Source organism: Corylus avellana, chromosome 2, assembly GCF_965113065.1.
Source record: "Corylus avellana chromosome 2, dhCorAvel1.hap1.2, whole genome shotgun sequence".
NCBI lineage: Eukaryota > Viridiplantae > Streptophyta > Magnoliopsida > Fagales > Betulaceae > Corylus > Corylus avellana.
In genome coordinates, this window is record NC_142491.1 from 1,202,645 (window position 1) to 1,223,447 (window position 20,803).

The 20,803-nt window shown below is 33.9% G+C and overlaps 1 protein-coding gene across 1 annotated transcript; it reads left to right on the top strand.

Annotated features, from left to right (window-relative positions):
* Positions 1-512: 512 nt before the first annotated feature.
* Positions 513-15,742, top strand: LOC132174230 (pentatricopeptide (PPR) repeat-containing protein). The gene is made up of 10 exons (XM_059585924.2): positions 513-1,342; positions 5,065-5,192; positions 5,599-5,739; positions 6,533-6,619; positions 7,090-7,243; positions 9,408-9,467; positions 11,872-12,300; positions 13,319-13,614; positions 14,105-14,234; positions 14,925-15,742. Exons 1-10 carry the CDS (start codon positions 536-538, stop codon positions 15,456-15,458), a joined length of 2,766 nt encoding a protein of 921 aa, XP_059441907.2. The 5' UTR covers positions 513-535; the 3' UTR covers positions 15,459-15,742.
* The last annotated feature ends 5,061 nt before the right edge of the window (positions 15,743-20,803 follow it).

Below are 20,803 nucleotides of genomic sequence, written 5' to 3' on the forward strand. Positions count from 1 at the left end.
GGAAAAATTTCACTTAACCTTTTGAATTGTCATCACTTTTGCAATATCCATTTTAAAGTTCAATTTCTCTCAATTTAGTGTATCGAACTTTGAATTTTTTTCAATGTCCTCTATCTGTTAGAATTTTCCGTTAAATCCCAACAAAATTTCCAAAATATCCCAATTTGTTCTAGGAAAAAAAAAATTGCAAAGATTAAGGCATTGGTCCAAATTTAACAGAATTTGCAAAAAACACCCATCCCTTAATCTTTGCAAAAAAAAAAATTTATTTATTAAAAAAACACAAGGATATTTTGAAAATTTTGTTGTGATTTAACAAAAAAATTTAGCAGACGAGGACATTAAAAAATTTAAAAATTTAATACACTAAATTGAGATTTTAAAATGAGTGGAATATTACAAAATGGGGTGAAAATTCAAAAAATAAGTAAAGTTTCCCAACATATTATCCAATCACTACTCTTTCACTCATTCACCACTATCATATACCAAGTACCCAAAATTTTACACTCATTCTTGCCCATTCCAACGGGAAATGGATGCTCTTTCACTCTCCACCCCACACTTCCCCGCCACCATCCTGCCCGGGAAACACCACCCCACAACCACTTCCCTCTCTTTATCCGTCAAACCACCACTACCACCACCGCCATCAAATTCTTCCCACAACCACCCCCGCCGCCCCAACAAAACCCTCAAACCCGACCAACCCGACACCTCCAAAACACCCTCTAATCCTCTCAAAAACCTTGTCAACCCCACCCACTCTCTCACCAACAAACTCAGGCTCACCAGCAAACTCTCTCCCCCTCCACCCCCTCCACCCCCACCGGTAATAGAAACCCACAATGCGATCAAAGAAAATGAGAGCCAGAATTCGGATTCTGGGGGAGTTGAATCCCGGCAAGAAGGTAAAATTTTTATTGGGAATTTACCCAATTGGATAAAGAAGAACGAGGTGGCCGAGTTTTTCCGGCAGTTCGGGCCGATAAAGAACGTGATTCTGATAAAGGGTCACGGCGAAACGGAGAGAAATGCGGGTTTCGGGTTCGTGATATATGGGGGTACTGATGCTATGGCGGCCAAGTCGGCCATGAAGGCCGTGGAGTTTGATGGGGTGGAGTTTCATGGGAGGGTGTTGACTGTGAGGTTGGATGATGGGAGGAGATTGAAGGTGAAATCGGAAGAGAGGGCGCGGTACTTGGAGGGTTTCGACGGGGTAGAGTATCGGTCCAAGTGGCACGAGGAGAGGGAGAGCTCACGGAGGAGCTTCCGGGAGGTTCTGGATTCTGAGCCGGAGAATTGGCAGGCGGTCGTGCAGTCCTTTGAGAGAGTTAAGAAGGTATAGCTTATAAGCACCCTTTCTTCATATGTGTTTTCCTCTAAATATGTATAGCTTATAAGTTATAGACACCCTTTATTCATGTGTTTTGCTAATGATGTTACATTTGAGGTTTCTTTGATAAATTTTGAGTTTGATAAAGAGTAAGATGATCTATTAGGAAAGGAGGATAAATTCTTTTAGAAATGTGTGGAAATAAATAAGTGTTGAGGCACTTGTAGTTGCATTGATGGTACTGTAAGTATGTACAGGTTGGGATTAAGGATTGTATTGATTCATAGCATGGCACTTGTAGTGCTCTCTGACAGCTACTGGGATGAGTTGGGATAAATCGTTGAACATTATTTTGGGTTGGTGTGAGACTTTTTTAGTTTGGCTGTGATCAGGTTCGGGATTGCCTGTTTCATGCTCTTAATACTGATGTTGTTGACTGTCTGGTTGCAATCAGATAGCCAGGTTTTACTAGAATTTTGTGTGGCCTAAATATTTTATAATATTTAGGTTATTCACATGTATAAAATAAAAAGAAGGCTGTTGTTTTACTGGAAGAGAATGTATTTGATAGTTTTATTTAGTGCAAGCCTTCTAGTAGCTTGTTTTTAACCTGTATTTGTAACATGTTATTAACAAGTTTGGAAGTTGATTGATTGATCAAATATAGATTTCACCGCTTATTTACAAAATTCCACCACTCAAGTTCTCAGATTAATGCAAGATAGTTCTCTATGCGTTAATCTGTATAGAAATAAGCTTTTCTTTTACATATTCATTCAAGGACTGTACTGTATAGTTGAAGAATCAGGTTTTAGGTTTCTCCAGTTTCAAAATGTTTGTTATATGTTTCTCTTGCTGCTGATAATAAATTACAGTATGGACAAGATGCTTGCCTTCAGCGACACACCACTTATTTAAAAATATGCTTAGGAAAGAAAAAAGATTACACTAGGGCACACATGCCTTGCCTTAACCAAAATTCTCATTGACAAATCGCTCGTTGTTTGAGGACAATGGCACACATATATATAGGCTCTTGGATTTTGCTAATAAGTTACTATGGGACGTATAACCTTAGTGTTTGAATTCCAAAGAGGATTTTTCTTCTCTGGCCATGCAATGGCTGCACCATCATTCTGCATAGTTAAATTCATATTATTATTAAAAAGCAGGAAAAAAGTGTTAGAGAATAATAAATATATAAAAGGTAAAATAAAAAAGCAATGTCAAAGAAAAAATGCTGATGCTTGAGCACCTCACAGTATTTTAGGACACTACCGTGGTTTTTTTTTTTTTTGTTGGTGTTATTTAGTTTTGCTCTATAAATTAAATGGTCTGGTGTTTTACCTAAGTAATTTGATCACTGCTGGTCATCAAATTTTGGTTTTCCTATGTAACTCTAGTCATATTTTCGAATTGAAATAGTGAAAATTAGAGTTAGTAGACTACTTAAACTCATAACTTGTCAATCCTAAAAATATAAATATGGTTGAAATCTTTGATAAGTTAGATATGTCCTTATTTAATTAGATATATATATATATAAAAGATATGTCCTTAAGTTAAAATATAGAATTGGAACTACCTAATATTGCTAAAACTATTTCATTACCATCATATTCTAGCACGAAAATGTTCCCAATATGTGAATTATGTAAATAGTCGTTGGAGCAAATGGCATCTAGTGCCCCATAAAGAAGAGGTGGGCAGGTCATGAGTTCAATCTTAGATAGGGGCATGAAGATTACCTATATTTATAGTTTCCCTTACATGATCAATTTCGTTTTAATTAGTTTGTAATTTTTTGTTGTCAAAAAGCATAGTCTTATCTTAACTATATCTAAGGAGACTTCTGAAAGTAGACTCAAAGAGCTATTACTTGAATTGAAATGCTATAAAAAAGTATGCTTATTTATATCTAATATAAACAAGCTTGTAGAAAAGAAATCAATAAACAGGTGTTGAATTAGCAGTGTTATGTTTTAGTAGAGTATAGGCCAACAAAATTAGGGGTATAAACGAGCTGAGCTTGGGCGAGCTTTGCTTGTTCGAGCTCGGCTCGTATTAATTCTATTCGAGACCGAGCTCAAGGACGAGTTGAAAGAGTGAGCTCGAGCTCGGCTCACATATTAAACGAACCGAGCCAAGCCGACTTGGCTAACAGCTCAAATATTAAATTTTTTTTTTTTTTTTTTTTTTTTTTTTTTTTTTTTTTTTTCACTAAAAAGGTTCAAAACGCCGGCTTGTGCATGTGTAAGCAGTTAGCCAGCTATTGGCTTGCACCTAACCTGCTACTACAGCGGGCGCGCCAAGCTCTTGTCTCTCAATTGCTCTATGTGCTTCCTTTTAATATTCGAGCCAGGATTTGTGTTAAAGAATGGCTCATTTTAATAATCGAGTCGAGCTTATACGAGCCGATCTCGAGTTCGCTCATGAGCGGCTTCACTCGCTTACACCCTTAAACAGAACTCAAAAGCTCCTAAATAGATAACATTTTTGTCTTTTTCAAACAAGTATTAAAATGTATTTCTGATTAATGAATTTTAAAAAAGTGATACTAATTACCTTTTTGAGATTGTGGTCCCATGCATAATGCAAGCACACACCTATTGTGTTGAACTTATCCATGGGATGATTACTGATAAAAAGACTTCTATGGATTGATTGCTTTAGTGTCATTAAAAGTGTGCAAACAATCATAGATGGAATTGTATGTTTGCATTATGGATTGATTGGCCCAAGTGATAGAGGCCTTGGTCTTAAGGTTTGCTCCCTTCAAGGTCCAAAGTTCAACACTTCATGGGTGCAAACAATTTCTTAGGGCCACACCCCCAGTGAAAAGCCAGCGATTTAACCAGTTCCGTGTAGGGAAATTTCCGAAGGTGCGGTAGACCGGGGTTTACACTGCAGAGGTGGGTCCGAAGAGTCTTGCCATGGAGAGGTTCCCCAACATAAAAAATAAAAAAAAAAAAAAAAAAAAAAAAAAAAGTGTGTTTATTTTATATCTAATATTAAAAAAATTTCTTGAAAAAAAATCAATAAAGTGTTTTTGAATTAGTATGTTCTGTTCTAAAAGAGTAATAAGGGCCACAATTAAAAATAGACAAGGTTTTTATTATTCTTTTTCAAACCAACTATTTAAAATGTATTACTAATCAAGGAATTTGAAAAAAAAAAAAATTATACTAATTATTGTTTAGATTGTTTTCCCATGCATGACACACAAACACCTACCATGTGAGGCTTATTCATGGAATGGTTACTTAAAAAAAATCCATGGAATGATTGCTCTTAGTTTCAAGAAAAAATGATAGCCTTAAATGAATCATTGGCTAGTTGGAGAGGCCAGTTTGATAGTCATTGTAATTTAGAATCCTGGAGGATGACTCCCCATTGCATAATGTGGTATATCTTGAGAGAACACAATTCTTGAAATTTTGAAAATTGTGAGAGAACAGTGGTAGAGTAAAAAGATATATTGTTCAAAATACTTTGTGGGTGGATAGTTGCTATCAATATTCCTTGCTTTTCTAATTTCTTAGAATTTCTGTATTTGTGTTCTTCTTCCTAAGTGGGTTGTATACTCACCATGTACTTGGGTTGCGCCCCCTTTACACTTATAATAAGATTGATTTTTCAATTTTTTTTTTTTTTTTTTTTTTTTTTAAAAAAAGAGTCATGCGCATGAATATGATTGTTTCGTCTTTTGTTTTTCTTATTCATATCAGCCTTCTAGAAGAGAGTATGGTTTGATGGTGACTTATTATGCAAGGCGTGGGGATATGTATCGTGCACGTGAAACATTTGAGAGCATGCGAGCGAGAGGAATAGAGCCAACTTCACACGTCTACACGAGGTATCAATTGTGATTCAATATTCTATGTTCAACTTTGAATGTTTTTGACAAAACATGTGAATTTGGCCAACTTTGAGTTTCTTGATTTTTTGAGCTGATGGCCATTTTTCTAGGATGCAATCGATGTGTACTATTTGGGTAATGCAGATTATGCCCACTCAGAGATCCCACTAGAAGACTTGCACCCTAGTACAACCAAATGCTTTTATCCACAAAACACAACAAAACTTCTTGAATTCAGGACTTATACATATTTGGCTTAGTGTTATGACATAATAGTGATTAAGATTGTTTTTTAGTAGATCTAATAAAATGTTATATAATTTTTAATTTGTTTTCCTTAGTTTTTGGATTATGTATTTTTAATCCTTTTCTTTCAACATTAAAGCTTGTTTATTTCATGCAGCCTTATTCATGCTTATGCAGTTGGTAGAGACATGGAAGAAGCATTATCTTGTGTCAGGAAAATGAAGGATGAGGGCATTGAAATGACTCTGGTGACTTACAGTATTATTGTTGGGGGATTTGCAAAAATTGGCAATGCTGAGTAAGTAAACCACATGCTTCTCTTTAGTGCCTTCTTCAACCAACCCTCCATTCCCCAAGCCCCCTTCCTAAAAAAATAAATAAATCCAGTTGTACTAATTCTTAAAAGGTACCTTTTGGTTGGTACTCCTAAGCTTTCCAAATTTCATTATTTGCCGTAGTCACTAATTTTTTTCTCTTTTTGGTTCTTCCTTTTGAAGCAATATATTTGAGGAATGCAGTTGCGGCTTTTTTGAAATTAAGCTATTTTCACAGCCAAAAAGAAAAAAGGAAATGTTTGTCAAAGTGATGTGAGTGGTGGCATGCAATGACGTTATTGTTGAGTAGCAGAATTGTGTCACCTTTGAAAAACGTTGCAAATTTTACAAAAATCAAGGATTCTCTGGAACTATTAGACTGTCTAGAACTATTTAGTTTCGAACTTTGGAAAAACAAACGTTCCAAACCCAATTCTTAAATGTAATATGTAATATGTTACATAAAGCAAGGATTGAAGTGAAGCGAAGCTCTTATAAAGTTGAAACACTTTGCAAATTTTACAATTGATGAGGAAGAAATAAATGTGTCATTGTGTTGCTTACACTTTACTGGTTGCACTCACCTTGATTGAAGCAGAATGCTTCTGGTGTCGTACTGTGCTTTGTTTCTTACCTGCAACTAGGTGGAACTGTAAGACGCTAGGGATTTAATCCATTTTGTTTCGAGTGCATGAATTTGAATTGGTTGTATCAATAAAGTGATGAGTTGATTTTGTATCTCTATGATCTAACATTATTTGATGTTGTTTTCGAAAGAGCTGCAGATCACTGGTTCGAGGAGGCCAAAGAGAGACATACAAGTCTGAATGCAATCATTTATGGGAATATTATATATGCTCACTGGTGAGTGTTCTAACAAATCAATTTTAGGTTCATTGTATTTTTCTTGGTTATTTTCTAGGTTTGAAGTCTATGTTTAACAAATCATGTTCTACAAATTGACAGATGCAAAATTTATTAACTCTATATTGAAATTCTTTTTCTACTTTTCAGTTTGTCATTTTCTACTTGGCATTATTTTTTCTTTTCTTTTTTGATGAGCGTTTCATTACATGTTTGTACAACATTTTTTTTTCCCCCTTCTAATTGATTCGATATATATACACCCAGTGGGTTGAATCCATGACCTCACCCTCCACCCTATTCTTTTAGGAGGAGAGGTGCTATTTGAGCTAGAACCCATTGGCAATTTGCACAACATTCTCTTTTGTAGGTTTTCTTCAATACGATGTACGTAAATAAGATGCATTCCTAAAAGAATTCTTTGTTTCCAATTTCATGATGTTTTGTATCTTTTGTTTTAAAATTTTCAGCCAAACTTGCAATATGGATCGAGCTGAGGCATTGGTGAGGGAGATGGAAGAATCGGGTATTGATGCACCTATTGATATATATCATACCATGATGGATGGTTATACAATAAGTGGCAATGAAAGTAAATGTCTGGTTGTGTTTGACCGACTCAAGGTATATGTGATAATAGTTTTTCTTGCCTGGGGTGGTGGGCCTGTTCATGCATGCATACATATTTGTGTTTGTCTGCATGTGTGTTTGCCGTTGTCATATTTTGTAACTGGATTTTCTTTTTTTCTTTTTGGTTATTTTTTATTTGTCTAAAAGAATTATGCTTTCAAAATAAAATGAAGTCAAAACTGATGCAGTGGAAATTATTTCGATCTTCTTTGGAAACCTAGGTTCCTGAATGGGAAAAGGAAAAACCTCTTCTTGGATATTGAAATAAGTAAAACCCTATCTTGAAGAAACTAACAAGTCAAACACATTTTCTTGATATAATAATAGTAACAGTATCCATTACGATGCTGTGATAACCTCTTTTTCAAGGGGACTAAGCCTAAAACCCTAGCAACACAAAATATAGCTTTAATTAAATCTTGTTCTACCCACAAACATCATTTTAACTAAAACTAATATATGGATTTTGGAAAAGAAATTGAGTTAAAAAAATCCTTTGTGAACCTAAGCTCATTGCATCAAGATCGACGTACTTAAAGGCACCAAGCATGTGGAGCTCAAGGTCTAGAAACTACTCCACAGAATCTGTGCTTAATTTAACCTATAAATTAAAAGTGAGGACTGAGATGATTCAAAGATTCTTGAAAGGCTAGTGACATAGAACAGTGTTCCTGAAACCAAAGTATCCTTGGACAGCATTAGTAGTCTAGAGAATGCTGCCTATGGGTCATTGCACGGAGGGATAAAGCTTGGAAGAACTTTTCCCTGCTTTAGTTATAAAAGGCGGAAGAGTGAATCAAGAGGTCATAATCCTAATTTTGGAGTGAAAAGGATGATTCGATGGCATCAAATGTCACTGGAAATTGAAAACTTAATTGTTGGGGAAATCTGGAGAACAACTATTTTGGTGCAATGAAGAGGAAAAGATATCCATGTAAATGTGTGGGTGACACTACTGAGAAAAAGGTGATGGAGAGTTGCCTAAGATGGTATCTAATCTCATTTGCTACCTTAGCTTCCATCTCTTACCGTCAATGTTGCCCAGTAGAGTGCTTTTGCCATTGGTGTTCTTTCCAATCTCTACGCATTTCACCGCTCCACTTAGAAAAAGGTGATGTTGCCTAAGATGGTCTACCAATGTGCAATGAAGACTGGTGGCCACACAAGTGAGGAAGATTGACATGATTCAAGCTGAAGGAGTAAAAAGGGTTAGAGGGAGCCTAAAAATAACATGGCTAGGGATAGTGAAGAACGATTGATGAATAGAGAGGGATTGGAGACTATGGCCTTCAGTAGGATAGCATGTGGAGCAAAGACACATGTTCCCCAACTAGTTGATGAAGGATTCATATCAACCTAATTCAATTAGTTATGTGCAAGGTTTTGTTAAGTTTTGTTTTTGTGTTTTGTGTTTTGTTTTTCTTTTTTTCCTTTTTTCTCTCCCAACTAAATGGACACCAATCATGTATCATACGTGATTGGATCTGTGACTTGACACTTCATCCCTTATTTATGGGGGAGGTTTAGTTAAGTGTCAGGATGAAGACTTAATGATTGCGTTGTAGAAGTGAGATTCTATGTTAAAATCTTAAAGAAATTAAGGGCTGGTTTAGGAATTTTTTAAAGAAGAAAAATGAAAAAGATTTGTGAGGCATGACGCCTAGATTCTTGTAGCTAGTGCATTGTAACAAGGGTTGAACTTGCAATCCCAAGGGCCACTACTGAAAGTTTCTCTTAAATATTGATCTTCAAATGGGACATCATAGCTACTGAAAGTTTCTCTTAAATAATGATCTTCATTGATTTGAGATGGTTAGATTGATGTATGTAGGATACTTGAAGGGCCACTATTGCTGCCTAGATTCGGAAAAGATTGAAGTTACTAAAATTTCCTTAATCTTAGAAATATTGAAACTAAAGTATATCAAAACCAGCAGGTTACTAAAATTAAGAAACTCAAATAGTAAGAACCGAAGTAGCCTTCATTATGAGGTTTCTCTGTTTGGATTTTTTCCTTGTCTTGCCTTGAAACCTTCAAGACATAGTTTTCAAGCTGGTAAAGTACGAGTTTTACTGTCTACAATAAAGAATTTTCTTCATGTAGTTTATAACTTATCTAGTGTCTTCTCTTTACGCTAACACGCAAACTGTGATGTAGGAATGTGGCTTTACACCTTCAGTTATCAGTTACGGATGTCTCATCAATCTTTACACTAAGGTATAACTATTTTTTCCTTTCACATTAAACTGTAATGAGGCATATGTTGTCTTCTTTTTTAAATGTTGCTCTCCTTTTTGTTTGGTGAGAAACACAAATTCTGTCTTCTAAGTATTAATTGACTGGCTGTGGTTTTCATCTATTTTCTTCTCTGGTGTCTTTTTTTCCGTTCTCTCTCTCTCTCTCTCTCTTTTTATTTATTTATTTATTTATTTTTAATTGTAAACATTTTAATCTTGTTTTTTTTTTTTTTTCCTGGTTGAGGAACAATGTATCTAGAGCATAACCATATGGTTGACATGAGGGCTTGGAGGTGGATGAATGGAAAGGTAACGTAGGATAGAGCTGTAAATGATGTCACCTTTGGGATGTCATTTCATGTAGTTGTGTTGGCACGGGGGCAGCATAACTTGTGGCAGGACTGGAAAATTTTGCTCGACTTCTTTTGGTCATGTTTTAGAAGAACCAAATTGGCAGCAATATTGAGAGAATTTTGCTCGACTTCTTTTGGTCATGTGCCAGAAGAACCAAATTTCTGAATGATATGGTTGAACTTTGATGCCAAAATAACCCTTACCTTAATCAACGTACCTTATCTCTATTGAATCCAGCTGACTATTTTTCAGCCATATGTAGTGTTATATACTTAAAATCTCATTATCAATTGCAGCTCATTGATAATGATATCCTTGGGAAAGGAATCCGAGTGTTGCTTAGCGAGATGTGCCTTTGTGCTTAATATGGAACATCTAGAATGGTGTGTTAAAGAATGTTAAGAGTTTCATGCTTAAGCTCAAGACTCTTTCTTAGTTTGTCATTGCTTGTTTACTGGTTCATCCTTAATTTGTTTCTTCTTTGTCCTTATGGGACCTTTTATATAATTGATCTTAGGGTGTGAGTATCTCTCTTTAGGCCTGGGGCTTTTTGTAGAAATCCATGTGTTTGGGCTTTGGCTCTTCTTTCCACTGTTTAATATATCTTTTCTTTATCTTTCAAAATAAATAAATAAAATTAAGAATCGACCCTCCCACCCCCCAAAAAAAATGGAAAAAAAATGAAGGGCAATATAGATAGTTCAATGTATCATGATGTGCTGGGATTGAATCATTCATGATATCTTGACTTTAATATGGATAAAACCCATTCAGTATGCATTTCTTGATGTTATTTTGTTCAAATGTACTTTTTACATCTTTACCTTCTATGGACACTTACAAAACAAAATGCTACATTTTCTATTTTTGATATTATTCTACCTGAAGTATATGTAGGAGGATTTGACTTATATAGTAAGGGTGCAGAAGATTTGGGCAGAAGTCCTTTCTAGTACTTTTGCTCTGCTAGTTGGGCTCATTAATCCAATCTAAAGGGGAACCCCTTCCTCTACTACCTTGCTGTCCATGTTATAAACATTGTAAGCCAAATATGCTATTATATGTACCTAAAAGGGTGATTGAGTTAAGTTTTGAGCAAGGGTAGTTGGGTAGTCGTTCTGGTTTAGCCGTTTGGAGGATGTCTCCTTTGTGCTTAATGTGGAGTATTTGGACAGAGTGGAATGCAAGTTGTTTTGAAGATGGTGAGAGGCTGATGGAAGAGCCCAAGAACATCTTGGTTAATTCACTTTATATATGGACCGGGGCGTATAATATTTTCCATTTTTCTAACTTTTCTTATTTTGTGGATTTTCGTGCTTCTTTTAATACTTAAAGGGGGTTGCTTTTTGTATACATCCTGCGTATTAGGATTGTGCACTCTCCGCTTATTAATGATATGTATTAATTATCAAAAAAAAAATGTACCTAGAACGGAAGGGGAGAAAGCATTACATGAGGAAAATACAAGGAAGTTTTCATAATGAAGCAAAACAAGCCAAATATACATTTTACCTGATTGTTGTGTCCTACATGTCATTAGCAGACTCCTATTTGAGTTGAGTTAACCTATATTTCTGTGATTCCATGGAGGCAAGACTGTTGATATTCCTCATATGTGGTTGCTTCACACACACACAACACATGGAGATCTATATATAAATGTATGAATATATTTAATAGCTTATGGGTATTGTCTGGTGCAATGGTGAAGTCTTGGATTGTCAAATGCAAGTGCAGAGGTTTGATTTTGGAGAGCTCACTTCCTGCAAAAATGCTGAAGGTTAAACCGTATACAAGACATCGTCCTAGGACCCCACTTTGGTGGAATCAACACTGGCTAGTAACCCCTAGGTCCCCTACATTGAAATAGGTTAAAAGTTTGTAAAATCGCTGATGATTCTTGGTTCTATTTTTAAGATGTTATGAAAATTATTGCGCTTACAATTACTACACGTTCTCATTATCAACTTGGTATATCTGGTCTTCTTTACAATTGATGCTCAAACAAAAATCATGTTTCACTATTTCAGATTGGGAAAGTTTCTAAAGCCCTGGAGGTTAGCAAAATGATGGAATCAGCTGGCATAAAACATAATATGAAGACCTACTCCATGTTGATTAATGGATTTTTAAAGCTAAAAGATTGGACTAATGCATTTGCAATTTTTGAAGATCTGGTTAAGGATGGTCTGAAACTTGATGTAGTGCTCTACAATAACATCATTAGAGCATTCTGTGGGATGGGTAACATGGATCGTGCCATCCGTACTGTCAGAGAGATGCAGAAGGAGAGGCATAGGCCTACCACCCGTACATTTATGCCCATCATTCATGGTTTCGCAAGAGCAGGAGAAATGAGAAAAGCCCTGGAAGTGTTTGATATGATGAGGATGAGTGGATGCATTCCGACTGTGCATACTTTCAATGCTCTGATACTTGGCCTTGTTGAGAAGCGTCAGGTAAATTGTGCTTGATAATAAAAAGAAAAAGTCAACAAAAAAGTTCAAATAACGGTTGGTTGATATCTTAATTTATTTGTAATCTTGGATTGTTAAAGGAGCTTATGATGCCTGCCTCCATGACCAAATTTAAGTTGCTTGGCACCTAGATAGGTTCTCATAACCATGTACTTTTTGCCTGTGGCTGGAATTTGATTACCTGTTAACTAGAAGTTTATTCTAAAATCTAGCCACAAAAGGTTGAGGTGTTTATTCACCAAAAATAATAAAAAAAATAAAAATGTTGGGGTGATTCGTTGTTTCCTTTTTCCTTGTAAGATAATTATAGGTTTATTTATCTGTTTCTTTTTTCGTTTTGGCAATTTCATTTTACTCCTGCTGCTTTATATTATAGAAAGTTTCAAATGAGCTCTCCCTCTCTATCTCTCTGTTGTAGTACTTCACTATGCATGATATGGTGTTTTGGTTTATTGTCTCCTGTCATTTATGCCAAGAATGCAGTGCTCTTTTGTACAATTGCCCATTAGCTAGTACTTTATGCCAACTAATGTTGAGATCCCTAACATGCATTATTGGTCTCCTAAGTAGGTGAGAACTTAAGGTGAAATACAAGCACTTTTTCCTTTTTCCTCTCTTTTTTGTTTTAATGAATTTTTCTGGAACCAATACATAGTCATGGTGTATAATCTTTGGTCAATCTCTTTTAATTTTGACGTGGAACTTGGAACATAATTTTTCTGGTCCTTTTTGGACTGTCTTGTGTAGGTTTTTTTTTTTTCATCAAAATAAAAGTTTGATGGGTGAAATTGAGAGTTTTTGAACTTTGTGGGGATCTTCTCAAAACGTGTGGAAGTTCAGGGGCCTGTTTGAAGTTTTATCTTTTTTTAAATGTTTAGAAGCTTGTATTGATTTTTCTCAAATTTTATTTTTCTTTCTTGCTTGAATCTTATTTTTGGTTTGCTTCATTATGCACCCATTCTCTTCAAAGGCAATTCTATTTACCTTGTGTTTCTTGCAGTTGGAGAAGGCTGTTGAAATATTAGATGAGATGACACTAGCAGGCGTACCTCCAAATGAGCATACATACACAAATATCATGCATGGTTATGCATCATTGGGAGATACTGGAAAAGCATTCGAGTATTTTACTAAATTGAGGAATGAAGGGTTGGAGCTTGACGTTTATACATATGAGGCATTGCTGAAGGCATGTTGCAAGTCAGGCAGAATGCAGAGTGCTTTAGCAGTAACAAAAGAAATGAGTGCTCAAAAGATTCCGAAAAACACCTTTGTGTACAACATATTAATTGATGGGTATGAATTGTCTATAACCTTGGAAGTGCAACAGTATACTCATAATTTTCACTTTAATCTCTCTTTCATTGGACTTAATTTTTCTAATTTATTCTTCAGGATATATGTTCAACTTATTTGATCATTTTATTTTATCATAATAGTAATTAAAGGTTTAGTTCACTCTTTATTATACGCTTGAACTTTTCGGGTAAGTAGTGATTTGATATGGTATCAAGGTAAAAGTCCTAATTTCAAACCTTAGCTCCTCGGTTTACCCCCTATTTCGGTTAAGTATTTCATATGTTGGGTTTCACTTGTTAATGAGGAGTTTGAGTCCACATGCAAAGAAGTGTTACATATTTTGATTAAATGATTAAATTCATCATTTCATATAAGTTTAAGCTTTTAAGATAAGTAGTGTTTTAGCGATTTTAATATTCCTTTTAATTTGTTGTTTTGTGTGTTTGCTTTTTTGGTGCTTGTGATAATTTGTTGTTTCCCCACGTAGATGGGCTCGAAGAGGTGATGTTTGGGAGGCTGCAGATCTGATGCAACAAATGAAACGGGAAGGGGTTCAACCTGATATCCATACTTACACATCGTTTGTAAATGCTTGTTGCAAGGCTGGAGACATGCAGGTATGCTCATCATTCATTACTGTCTGTTTCCCATCAAATTATCGGTAAAGAGCAGTTACTAGGGGCAGTTGGAAACCCATGAGACAGAAAAAAAAAAAAAAAATTATTTTAATTTGTGAAGCATGTGGAATGAGTTCACTTTGTTATTCTGTAGTTCATTTATTGTTTTTGGACACTTAATGGTAGTAATCTCACTTTGGATTTTGTTGGGTGGAGATGAAAAATCTTCTTCCACAAAGCATTACGAATAACTTAATTTCCTTCTTAATCAGTGCTTTAGAGAGTGCTTTTTGTTGCTTGTAGTCTTTAGGATTTCGCTGCAAACCAAATTTTTATTTGTCAGGCCACATTGTATCTCTTACTATGTCATACAAATGATGGTTTTATTCCATAGAATGGAATCTTGCCTGTTTTGTGTTAGACGATCAACGAGCTCTACTTAAATGACAATTCCTTGATGGAGGGTGAAGTTGTGGATTCAAAGACCTAGTAGTAGGTACATGTGTATCTTACCAATGAAAAGAAGAAATGCCAGAAAATGTTGGAACATAAAAGAAATAATTTCATTTGTCTTGTCTGAGAATCATAGATTTAGATGGTGCAGGAACTCTAAAATTGAATGATTTTATTTCAATTTTCATGCCTCAGTCGCAGTTCCATTTTATAATTGGAATATTTCTTATTTTCCAGAGAGCTAGGCAAACAATTAAGGAAATGGAAGCTTTAGGGGTGAAGCCAAATCTTAAAACCTACACCACATTAATACATGGTTGGGCACGTGCTTCTCTTCCAGAGAAGGCTTTGAGATGCTTCGAGCAGATGAAGTCGGCTGGATTGAAGCCGGACAAAGCTGTATATCATTGCCTGATGACATCTCTGCTGTCAAGGGCTACTGTTGCTGAAGCTTACATTTATTCTGGAGTTTTATCTATTTGTAGAGAGATGGTAGAATGCGGGTTGACTTTTGATATGGGGACCGCGGTTCACTGGTCGAAGTGCTTACGCAAGATTGAGAGGACAGGTGGGGAGCTTACAGAAGCCTTGCAGAAGACCTTTCCTCCTGATTGGAACTCGCGGCATACTTCAGATGTTAATTCCAATATAGACACCGATGATGAATCCGATAATAGTGACGATGACAACGTGTATTTCACTGGTAGAACTGACAGTGATGAGAATCATTATGATGTTGATGATGATTTGAGGCACAGATCATGGATTTAAACCATGTCGTTGAAGTTGTAGACAATGCATCTCATGCCTAGTGCACGCCTAAGATGATACAATTGATTGGTGTAGTTAGATCTGCTGTGAAAGCATTTTGAGTGGTCAAGGATGCCTTAACCCCTATTTCCATGTTTGTTTGTACATAACAATTGATTTTTGGTCTCTAATTGATTCCAATACAAACAACTCACCCTTGTAATGTATCAAACAATTCAAAGTTTCATTGAAAATTTTCGGTGTAACTTTCATCTCAGAAAATTTGTTTGTGTTGGGACATTTTATCATCAAGCTCAAGGTGTGAGATAATTGGAGCGGTATACAAGTTCACTGTTGGGCAAGGGGAGGGTTTTTGGAGGGCAAGTGGTGGATGACAGGAACATGATCATCTCCAGTTCAAATAAACTGGAGAATATTCAGTTAATTATAGTGAAGGGTTGTTTTTGTCTTTTCATTTTTTGAGGGGACAAAAATATTCATTCACTATAACTAACTGGATATTCTCTGGTTCAAATGAACTGAAGAAGATCCTAATTCTGGATGGCAGATGAAGCAAGTTCTTTACTTTTAAGAGTATATATTGTGGATTTTTTAGACCTTTCCCTATATATTGTTTCCATATTTTGATAGGAATGGGATAGGATTACAAGAAGGTAACATTGAATATGTTTTTCATTGCTTTCTTTCCAAGGAATTTCATCCCCATCAGCACTCCATGAAGTCCCAAATTTATGGAGAAAGAACAGTATGCATAACTACTCTATGCCTTTTAATAATAATTTGGTTAAGCAAATTTGATCTCCATGAATTAAAGTAATAAAATGTCTAATTCTGTAAAATACGTTATAGATATTGTTCGAATAGAAGACTGATGTTACATTTGGTACGCGGAGTGACTATTTTATTAGAAAAAATTAATAGTAACTTTAAAAAAATAAAATAACCTTAAAATAGCAATTTCCATAGTCCATAAGGGAATTATTATTCCAAATGTTAGAGTATATGTATATTTTAACATCAATGCTATTTTATTTCACCTTCTATTCTTAATAAAGACTATTTATTTTTCTTAATAGAATAACAATTCCGCATACCAAACAATAACATACCCTTAAAGCAATTACTCAACCAATATTAAAATCAAATTATTTATTAAAAAATAAAATATCAATTTAGATGTAGTTTTTATTTTTTTAATTTTTTTTTTATTTACAACTATTTAACAGAGAATTCAAGTGGTATAGTTCATGCCCATTTGTTTTATTTTAAATCTAGTCTGTGAATATATATAAAAAAAGATAAATAATACTCATTTGGTACAATAATAAAAGATACAAGATGGCTGGCGAGCACACATTATCAGTTTGGGCTTGTCTCCTTTATTCAGCAAGTTCTGCAACTGTTCTTTTAATAAAATATTAGGGCTCCTATAAGAAACCCATATGAGCCTGAGCTTGCACATCAATCCCATTTTAAAAAAAAGAACATCAATCTCGTAAAGGCATCACAGATGCCTAGTCAGCATTTTTAAGGTATTTTCAAATTTAATTTTGAGATTACTCTGAAATAATTTGATAGAGAGCCATATAATAATAATAAAACCATATTTTAAGGTAACTAAGAGCATTCCACATTGGACACAAATTTCTTACAAATTAGGAATGCAAATTTGGGTGAAAATGTAGTTGTATCGGATTAGCTACTTTAGTTCAAAAATTAGTGAGATGTTATAGAGCTCACCATATTGCAGCTCACCGAAAAAATAATAATAATAATAATAAAAGATTTACTCTTGATAAGACATGTATATGACTTCTGCATGTAGGTGATTTAAAAAAGAAATAATGTTTAAATAAAATAGTAAAAGTAGATAACTAAAATAGAGAATGAAATATATGTGATTTGGAAAAGTGGAAAACTAAATTAAAAAAAGATGATTTTTTTTTTTTTTTTTTTTTTTTTTCTGAGAAATGCAGTAAGTCTTAGGGGTGAAAAGTCGGTTAGTAAAATTCGCTAATTGCTTATGCAGTTAACAATTAATAACCCTAATAACCACTAACCACTCTTTAAAAGAAGAAAAATTAAAAAAAGTTAATTTTTTTTTTTTTAAAAAAAAAAAAATCAAAACGACATCGTTTTTAAGGTAATACGATAATATCCTACTACATATGGCATTATTTCAATATTTTTATACATTTTATGTTCAATCATTATTCATCCAAAAAGTGGTTAAAAAATGATGAATTTTAATCATTTTTAATTAATATTTTCACACTTCCTTTTATATATGGGCTCAAATTCTCACTCAATATATAATTAAAGCTGAACAGTTAAAATATTTTAACTAAAATGAGAGGTAAATTACAAGGACAAAAATTGAAATCAAGACGTTTATTTTGGTACCATATATGCATGGATTATTATAAGAGTTTAAGATAGTACAACATGATGAATAAGGTGAGACTTAATAATTCTCACTCAATAAGCTAGTAAGGCCGAATACTTTATAAAATATTTTAAATGAAATGAAAGGTAAATTACAATGACAAAATTCGAAGTGAGAACGTCTTTTTTGATATCATGTAAAAATCATGCATGGATTATTCTAAAAGTTTAAGAAAATAAAAAATAATGAATAAGAGGTGAGACTTTGGCTTGGCAGTTGTTAGAGACAACATGTTTCCTAACGAATTATCAAGCTTAGACATACTTAGCCAACCATAGAAATTAATTAAGAAAAATTAATGAAATATTCGTACTCCTTTGTCTTCTTCCACAGACATATTGAAGTTGCCTTTCCGATTCATATCATCATATGTATAAAACTGTTTTCAAGTCTCCTCCTTCCAAAGAGATAAAATAAGAAGAAGAATTAAAACAGTGAACATTCTTGTAACATCCTCTTTCTTCCTCCATGTTCTTCGCAACCCTGTGTGGAGCCTTAAGAATCGCTGGCAAAAGAGTACAATGCTTCATGATTGAATATTCTTTGCTGTTTATTAATCCACATGGCCAAAGCCAATCATATATATATATATATATTTTCTTTGCTGGGTTTGCTGATGTTGACCAAACATGATCCTCTACTTTGCATTATGACTAAAAAGTGGAAAATGATAAATGCACAACTTAAACTCAACTTTGGCACAAATTTTCTCTTAAGAGTTTTTTTTTAAAAAAAAAAAAAAAAAAAAAAAAAAAACTGCCTATGAAGGAGAGATAGAGAGAGAGCCTTAAACTAGATAGAGAGAGAAATTTGGTTTAGAAGTTGGGCCAAAGTTGAATTTAAGGTGTGGCTGTATCACACCTCCTAAAAAATCTAGATCATGATCCCCTATTTTGTTTGAAAGGAAAATTTGGGTTTTGTTTGTTAGAGCTTTCTAGATGATTTTTGTTTGTTAGAGCTTTCTAGATGATTTTTTCTTTTTTTTGGAAAAATTATGGGGAAACATAAGAAAATCCCCATAAACTTTTACGCATTTTGAAATTACCTCACCCGAAACTCAAAACTCTCAATTAAGGGTATTAAGCTTTTAATTTCTTTCAATTACTCTATTGTATTAGGATTTTTCATTAAATCTTGTCAAAATTTTCAAAATATCCATTTTTTAATTATGAAAAATAAAATAAAAAATTGCAAATATTCATGCGTTTATATATATATATTGAAAATTTTGACAAGATTTTATAGAAAATCCTAACAGAATGGCAGTAATTGAAAAACAAATGAAAGTTTATACTCTTACTTGAGAGTTTTTAAACTTTTGGGGTAGTGTCAAATCATGCGAGTAAAAGTTCAAGAAGATTTTATAAAGTTTTCCCAAAAAATATTCTAATGTGATACAAAAATAAATATAATTTTGAATATTTTGAATTGCTTGTTACTGTTTTTATTTAAAAACATACAATAAAAGGGAGAATGAAAAAACATTAACAAAAAATTCTCGAAACTCTGTATTGGCTGTTTCTTGCATTTCCACCGATCGCAGGGCTACTGAATCTTCCATGTTCTTTCCATGTTCCCTTATTTCACAAAGATTAAACATGATGAGTGATTATTCCTTTTATTATTATGAAAAGTTAGTTCAACAACCATTGACTTAAATATATACTTTGAACAAGGCCAATAAAAATTAAAAACTAAAATTGAAAGAATAAAACACATGCAAATCTCTAGAGAAGTACCCCAAACATTGTGCGTGTTTGTTTATATATATATATATATTTTTTTTTCTCAAGACAAATATATTAACAAATAACAAAAAATATAAAAATATTTTTTATCCTTATGTCAAATAAAAATATTTTTTCAAATAAAAATAAAAATACCCCTCAAAACACATTAACCGACATACGTACCTTGAGCCTTAATAGTGAGAATTTGACATATGGATAAAGACATGTTGAGGACCATTCAGTCATAAATATAGACATGTTCTTAGAGTACATTAGGCATCCTGGACCCAATTTGTAATATGTGCTAGAGGGTTCCCATGTTGCTCTTTTACTGCTTGGTGGTTGGGGTTTCCATTTTCATTGAATAATTTGTACAGAATATGTTTTTCTTATACATATTTTTGAGACTAAGAAATTCGAGATAAAATATATTCTGTCAGAGAATGTATAGGATGTGATGTAGGATAGAGTTGTGGCAGAATATTAATTCAAAAAAAAAAAAAAAATTCATTAATTTAGAGCTTTTAAAATATATAAAAAATAATTTAACATGATGTTAAAAAAAAGTCTTGCACTCGAACATTCTTCATATTCATTTACTTTTTATTTCAAATAAATATCATATATGTTAAGAATTTGATGGGATTTCTAGATTTATTTTCTTCAGAATTAGATCTGGCTTTTTCAATTAGTTTCGTGCATCCACGCTACCGCTCTCCATGCTACCGCTCACCATGCTCGCCGACCACCCCTTCTTTCCAGCCGCTAGCCTTCATGCATCATTTTCCAGGCCACGAGCCGACGTATCAACAACGTCTTCACTGGAGTGGGGTTTTTTTTACTTTTTTTTATTATATATTTTAGTTTTTGATTCTAAATAAGACAAGTCTGCTGTTGTTTTGGCTGCAGCAGGTCTTAGATTTGTTATTTTCTTAAGTTTTGCTTAGAATAATGAAATAGTTTTCGATAAGTCTTTTGTTTTCTTCTGGTTCTTTTCTGGGAACAAATTATTGACTGATGACGGATGAGTTATCAAGTTTATAAAAGAATTGTCATTTATGAAAGAAACAATGACCAAAGACGTGATTCGTCGATTTATGCTGTAGATTTATATACTGATTCTGATGATGACATTTTTAAGGTACTGTTTTATAATAGGCCAAAAGGCT